Source organism: Nansenia antarctica (assembly GCF_963989245.1).
Source record: "Nansenia antarctica genome assembly, chromosome: 2".
Classification (NCBI taxonomy): domain Eukaryota; kingdom Metazoa; phylum Chordata; class Actinopteri; order Argentiniformes; family Microstomatidae; genus Nansenia; species Nansenia antarctica.
This window is the reverse complement of record NC_137675.1, coordinates 10,501,135-10,508,634: the sequence shown is the minus strand read 5'-3', so window position 1 is coordinate 10,508,634 and position 7,500 is coordinate 10,501,135. Positions and strand designations below refer to the sequence as shown.

The 7,500-nt window shown below is 49.0% G+C and overlaps 1 protein-coding gene across 1 annotated transcript in view; it reads left to right on the top strand.

Moving 5' to 3' along the window:
* The window catches only part of LOC308151557 (disco-interacting protein 2 homolog C-like), a gene marked incomplete at both ends in the record, with an annotated part of 192,654 nt that overhangs the window by 101,171 nt on the left and 83,983 nt on the right, over positions 1-7,500 (top strand). Inside the window, 1 exon segment of the mRNA XM_080524453.1 lies at positions 5,380-5,511. Within this exon segment, the coding sequence (XP_080380579.1) occupies positions 5,380-5,511 (132 nt within the window).

The following is a 7,500-nucleotide window of genomic DNA, read 5'->3' as shown; positions in this document are numbered from 1 at the left end:
GTCGTTCTCTCTGCTCTGAAAGACAGAGAGAGAGAGAGACTCTTATGCCAGAGTGAGTCCCTCCATTTGGATTTAATGGCTTCAGGCGATAAAAGGCTGCCAGGCAGGCAGATGGAAGAGATGAGGAGCGCTCAAGGAAACACCTGCCTCCTCTGACTCAGAATACAGAATCTCTGTCAGAGAATTAGACCGGCTCCCTTTAACGCCAGTTTGAACCTGTTCCCTATCCTAATGGAATCAAGTATGCTCTCACTAGTGTATGAGTTTAAGTATGCATTCTATAGTGTATGAGTGTAGGTATGCACTCTTTATACAACAGTTAGTTCCGACCAAGTAATTTGATTGGACAAGAGGCATTCCATGAGTGCTGATATACAGTATAACAGCACTGGGACTTTTAACTATTATGTATCACTCCACCACACAGATGTTCTATTAAATTACCGTTAATACAAAGGTAGCTAGCCTGCGGATGTTTGTGTTCAGGTTACTAGGCAACAGTCCAGTTGAAGTTAGTTGCGGAACAATTTTTTGTTGGTGGAGCCAAAATAAATGATTAAATAAACAAACAAATCATAATCTGTTGTCGCTTATTACTGTTAACTAATAAAGGGCGCGGTAGAACTGTTGTATAAAAGCAATATCACACTCGAGGTCGTGCTGTTATATCTCAGAATATCTCGGCCTGCGGCCTCGTACCTACGTCCGAATCACAGCCGTGCTGATATTCAGTATAACAGCACTCCCTCTCATGTGATATTGCTTAAATAGTGTATGAGTGTAGGTATGCACTCTTTAGTGTACGTATGAGGTCCTATTTTGGATTTGGCTGCAGTTCGGGCTGTGTCCCAATTCTCCACCTTTTCCCCATGTGGCTTTAGAATGAATAGACCGGTGTAAGAGATATAGGGACACACACCGGAACCTTTCAAATCCCGGAAATCTGAAGCCTGCACCCCTCGACTGGGGTACGGAAGTCAAGTTTCCCTGTTGACCCCACAACAAAAAGCCTTCACCCTAGCTAGCTGTCTCACTAGCCTTCACCCTAGCTAGCTGTCTCACTAGCCTTCACTCTAGCTAGCTGTCTCACTAGCCTTCAGTCTAAATAGCTATCTGTCTCACTAGCCTTCAGTCTAAATAGCTAGCTGTCTCACTAGCCTTCAGTCTAAATAGCTAGCTGTCTCACTAGCCTTCACCCTAAATAGCTAGCTCACTAGCCTTCACTCTAGCTAGCTGTCTCACTAGCCTTCACTCTAGCTAGCTGTCTCACTAGCCTTCAGTCTAAATAGCTATCTGTCTCACTAGCCTTCAGTCTAAATAGCTAGCTGTCTCACTAGCCTTCAGTCTAAATAGCTAGCTGTCTCACTAGCCTTCACCCTAAATAGCTAGCTCACTAGCCTTCACCCTAAATAGCTAGCTGTCTCACTAGCCTTCACCCTAAATAGCTAGCTGTCTCACTAGCCTTCACTCTAGCTACTGTAGCTAGCTAGCTTACTAGCCTGTACCTTAGCTACCTCACTAGCCTGCACCCTAGCCCACCCTAGCCAGATAGCTCATTAGTATTCTTGGACTGTCGGCACGGAACCAGTGAAGGAGACATCGATCATCCAGGCAGATGATTGAGTGGTGTCAGAGATCATCTTTCTAGAACCCTCTGAGGCCTCCTAAAAACGCTCCCCCTTACTGGACTGCTTTAGCAGCAGCCAGTTGTGTGTCTCGTGTAGTCGCACGTAAAGATGGCGGCCCGAGTGTACGTACAAAGAAGAGAAGGCTTTTCCTGCTTATGGTCGTTAGCGTGGCGGTGCAGCTAAGAAGTATTGATATGCAAACCATGTCTGGATGGAACATTCTGTGTCCTCACGGTGATGGAGCTGGCTTAGTCAGTATCGCAGTATTGCACTGACAAACATCTCTCTCTCTCTTCTCTTTCTTTCTCTCTCCCTCCCTCCCTCAACTCTGAAGCATTAGGAATACCCCATGTGTTGGTTTGTTTGTTTACGTTTTGTGTTTATTTACCATTCTTGCTGGTTACGTAAGCAGCTACTGATTATTCTGCGAGGGAGGGAGGGAGCGAGGGAGGAAGGGAGGGAGACAGAGAGGGAGAGAGGGATGGAGGGAGAGAGAGTGGTAGGAAGGGAGAGAGAGAGAGCGAGAGAGAGAGAGAGAGAGAGAGAGAGAGAGAGAGAGAGAGAGAGAGAGAGAGAGAGAGAGAGAGAGAGAGAGAGAGAGAGAGAGAGAGAGAGAGGAAAGACTAGCTGAGTGGGTCCTTGGTCTGACATTGTCAGTGTGAGTGTTGTTGAAGCTGCTGCTGTGAAGCCCGTCCCCCTGCCCTCCTCTGTCTCTGTGGCCCGCCTGACACGGACGCTGGTACGACTATTAATATCTAAAGGGAAGAATCTAATGTGATTTAAACAATAATGCCTGAGAGGCCGCGATTCCTTTCGTCACTATTGTCAAGGGGAAGGGGGAGTTGTTAGACACAACAGCACAGCAGAGTACCCCTAGGAAGTGACAGTATTGATGATAAATCACAGCCTGGGGGGTATTATTGCGTTACATGACAAATCCGGGAAAAAATTCAAATAAATTGTGGTGTTTTTTTGCCCCAAGCTGAGAGATATATAGTTCCCAAAACGAACAGAGGTTGTCATGGGAACGCGAAACACAAATCTACCGCGGCGTGGGAAATATCATAACAGGTGATTTAGCCGTGACAATTACCGTTATTAAATCACGGCTCCCAACGCCTCTCTGGCCCAATCACAATGTTTATTTTCATCAACCCCCCCGTTGTATAATGTATGATGTAATATCCCTAAATCTCCAAAGTTCAGCTCTGGAAATGAGCTTATCCTCTAGAGGCCGCATCTTCAACTAAACTGATGGATTGTTCCGGAGGACATAACTCATACTTTATGATGGCCTCTGTCATATTGCTCTGGCGTACCTCCAGTTAAGGACACTTATGGTTAAGTGCCACAGTGCTTTGGCTTATGGTGCTTGACTCTGGCTGTTGTGATTGTAGTGGGAGGATTAGAGAGAGAAGACAGTCATTCTGTAGAGCTGGATGGAGAGCATGAGAGAGAGAGAGAGAGAGAGAAGGGAGGAGACCGAGAGAGAGCGGGAAACGGGGAAAGAGTGGAATAATAGAGAGAGAGAGAGAGAGAGAGAGAGAGAGAGAGAGAGAGAGAGAGAGAGAGAGAGAGAGAGAGAGAGAGTCAGAGACAGATATAGATATAAGGAGAGACTTCATTGACATTCCCGGTGGTATCTCCTTCCCAAATGGTGTCTGGAATAATATTTCATGCTCAACCACTCAATCTAAGTACACCAATTTAGAAAAAAGAGAAAAACATGTTTGATGCTTTTTGACAATGTAAAAAATATTTATATATATTTTTGCCTCTGTGAAGGGTAGAGAAAAAAAAGACTAAATTTACAGCATGGTGAGAATTCTCAAACATAAAGAATCTGAGAGAAGGATCTGAAAAGGAGTGGGAGAGAGGGAAGAGATGAGAAGAGAGGAGAAAGGAGGGAAAAATTACATCTCATTTTCACTGTGAAGGATAGATGCGAGGAATGAGGAATCGCTGTGGGAGTGAGAGGCAGGCGGAAGCGTCGCATCGATTATGTAATGTTTACGTGTTTTGGGGGGGAACATTTGTGGGGAATTATATCCCAGGGATTGCAGAGGCGGTTATTACGAGCATATTTCCATGAAGTGCATCTAATCCTGCAGCCCTGCCTGGACCTCATTATAATTAGACTGAGTGGCAGCCTCTGAATCAGACAGACACACACACAGACACACACACACACACACACACACACACACACACACACACACACACTCAGATGTGACTATGTCAGCTTGTTGACTTTCCTTGTCACAATGACGGATGACATTGGAGCATGAGTCAGAGACAGTATCTGACTCAGACATGGCCACCCCACCGTTGTTGAGATTTGAAGCACCGTTTGTCCAAATATACCATGTGTGAGTTTCAATGACCCTGTGTTAGGTCAGCCATGAAGCTGAAAAGAAAGAACAAGTGTTTTTCTTCCCTCGCATGGTTCTTCGTTTACCTCTACTGAAGTATTCACATCGCTATCCCGTCTTCAAACACCTTGAAATCTGTTTTCGAACAAAAGTAGTTCAAAGGAGACCCAGCTAGACAAGCCCTTGAACGCAAATGCAGTCACTTTCCCAAGGCTATGTCGACAACAGATCCATTGAGACCCGCGGAACTAGGCTACCTAGATAAACACAGAGTAATAGATCAAATACACTGTGGTTCAGGTGAACCTATCTCTGTGTCTCTGACTTCTGTCATCGTCTAGTCTTGTCTACCTTAAGGGGACACCTGTTTGCATGCACCTCCTGTCCTGTCCTGTCCTGTCCTGTCCTCTCCTGTCCTCTCCTGTCCTCTTCTCTCCTCTCCTCTCCTGTCCTCTCCTGTCCTGTCCTGTCCTGTCCTGTCCTGTCCTGTCCTGTCCTCTTCTCTCCTGTCCTCTCCTGTCCTGTCCTGTCCTGTCCTGTCCTGTCCTGTCCTGTTCTCTCCTCTCCTGTCCTGTCCTGTCCTGTCCTCTCCTCTCCTCTCCTCTCCTCTCCTCTCCTCTCCTCTCCTCTCCTCTCCTCTCCTCTCCTCTCCTCTCCTCTCCTGTCCTGTCCTCTCCTGTCCTTTCCTCTCCTCTCCTCTCCTCTTCTCTTCTCTCCTCTCCTGTCCTATCCTGTCCTGTCCTGTCCTCTCCTGTCCTCTCTTGTCCTGTCCTATCTTGTGCAATCCTACCTGCGTGTGTGTGTGTGTGTATGTCCTATTGTGCTTATGCCCCCCTCCTTACTGCCCCCCCCTCCCCTTACACCAGCTCCAGGGACTAGTCGGGGCTGGGCTGGAGCTAGAACTAAGCTGGCGTGGGGCTAGGCTGGTCTGGGGATTAGGGGTGGGGCTAATCGGGATTGGGGCTGATCGAAATGGTTGGGGCTAATCGGGTCTGGGTCGAGGCTTGGGTTGGTTGAGACTAGGGCCGGGCTGGGCTGGTCAGGCCTGGGCTGGTCAGGGGCTGGGCTGGGATGGTCAGGGTCTGGTCGGGGGCTGGGCTGGTCCGGGGCTGGGATGGTCAGGGACTGGGATGGTCAGGGGCTGGGATGGTCAGGGGCTGGGATGGTCAGGGTCTGGTCGGGGGCTGGGCTGGTCCGGGGCTGGGATGGTCAGGGACTGGGATGGTCAGGGGCTGGGATGGTCAGGGGCTGGGATGGTCAGGGTCTGGTCGGGGGCTGGGCTGGGCTGGGCTGGTCCGGGGCTGGGCTGGGCTGGTCCGGGGCTGGGCTGGGCTGGGGGGACTAACGGGCTTCCTCCACCTTGCCTTCCTCACGTCTAGAGAACCACTCTGCCCCTCCAGATGTGACTGGCTTCACCACGGACGCCATACAGATGGAGCGGCCCCAGGTCTCCACCGGCCCACGACCGCCCCCCAAGTATGGCAACGCAGAACTCATGGAGACGGGAGACGGTGAGTAGTACACAGAGAGGTGTGTGTGTGTGTGTGTGTGTGTGTGTGTGTGTGTGTGTGTGTGTGTGTGTGTGTGAGAGAGAGAGACAGAGGCATGTGTGTGTGTGTGTGTGTGTGTGTGTGTGTGTGTGTGTGTGTGTGTGTGTGAGAGAGACAGAGTTATGTGTGTGTGTGTGTGTGTGTGTGTGTGTGTATGAGAGAGAGAGAGAGAGAGAGAGAGAGATACACCTTGTGAATGTTTGTGTGTGTGAATGTTTGTGTGTGTATGTGTCTGTGTGTGCTTGCGTGCATACGTGTGCATCCCTGTGTGTGTGTCTGTGTGTGTGTGTGTGTCTTTCTCAACAGTGAAGCGGTGTGTATATCCGTTGCCTGTCTGCTGGTGTGCCGTGTCCTGAGGGCCTTGTCTGTTGTGTGTCATGTGTGTCACCAAACATGTCACCAAACGTGTCACCAAACGTGTCACCAAACCGCTTTTGGCGTCCCTTGAAAGAATAGCATGACGTACAGAAAACACACATACACACACACACTGTAATGTGTCTCATATCCCCTTATTTGGTGATCTCATATTAATGAATGGAACAACACTGGAACTCTATGGAGGCTGTGAAGCCCGAGCTCAGAACATGAGTGTAATGGAAGCAGGCAGGGGAAATCAAAGTCTCTCTTTCTTTTTTTGGCGGGGGGCCTTAGCCTTGCTTAGTTTATCTTCATTTACAGTTCACTCTGACACACAAACGTCTTCTTTTGAACGCACAACTTTTTCGACGGCTCACTTTTTCGAGCGGGGTTCGGAAAACATCAGAGGTGGATTTGACGTCCTCGGGGGGGTTGCGGAAAGGTCTGGAAAGCAGAACTCCTCCAAAAAATGTTTGATTCTGACATTTCTCCTGAATGAGATGATGATAGAGATGGAGGAGGCCAATTTGGCAGTCTCTTTGATCTGGTCTCCTGGGGGAGATAGTGTTGCTGTTGCACTGAGGAATCTGCTCCTCTGTGTGTGTGTGTGTGTGCGCGTGTGCGTGTGTGTGTTAGTCTATGCGTGTGTGTCTGTGTGTGTGTGTGTGTGTGTGTGTGTGTGTGTTAGTCTATGCGTGTGTGTGTTAGTCTATGCGTGCGTGTGTGTGCATCTGTGCTTGCGTTTGTTAGTCTGTTTTTGTGTGTGTGTGTGTCTGTGTGTGTGTATGTGACTGCGCGTGTGCTCGTGCACTTCTCTGTGTGTGTGTGTGCCTATGCTCGTGTTTCTCTGTGTGTGTGTGTGTGTGTGTGAGTGTGTGTGTGTGTGTGTCAGATGGTAGGCTCAGATCAGTAGAGCAGAGAGAGAGGACTAGTTTGTGGAGCGGCGTGGTACGCCCAGCGCACGTCCACTGTCTGCGTGACAGACCCTCCGCCGGGCGCTCCAGATGGCGCTTCCTGGGTGGTGAGTCACCACTCGGGAGAGAACAATGATTCGCCTCTCGTCAGCTCCGGATCCACAGAGATACCACTTGATTTCAAAACCACAAAGGCGCTTTTTTCTGTGTGGTTCTTCATGTTTGGTCAAGCCTGGTAGAGCTCAAGGCTGCACAGCTTCCTTCCTCCCTGTTGAATTCCTTGGTCATGATGAGCTTTCGTTTGAAATGGTTTCATTGAGTTTTCGTGTGTGTGTGTGTGTGTGGGGGGGGTGTGTGTATGTGTGTCCGTCTGTGTGCAGAGATTTAAAAGGTGTGTGTGTGTGTGTGTGTGTGTGTGTGCGTGTGTGTGTGTGGGGGAGTGTGTATGTATGTGTGTCCGTCTGTGTGCAGAGATTTAAAAGGTGTGTGTGTGTGTGTGTGTGTGTGTGTGTGTTTGTGTGCAGAGAATTAAAAGATGTGTGAGTGTGCGTGTTTGTGTGTGTGTCTGTCTGTGTATAGAGATTTAAAAGGTGTGTGTGTGTGTGTGTGTGCTTATGCTTGTGTGTGCACCTGCGTGTGTGTTTACCTGTGTGTGTGTGTGTGTGTGTGTGTGTGT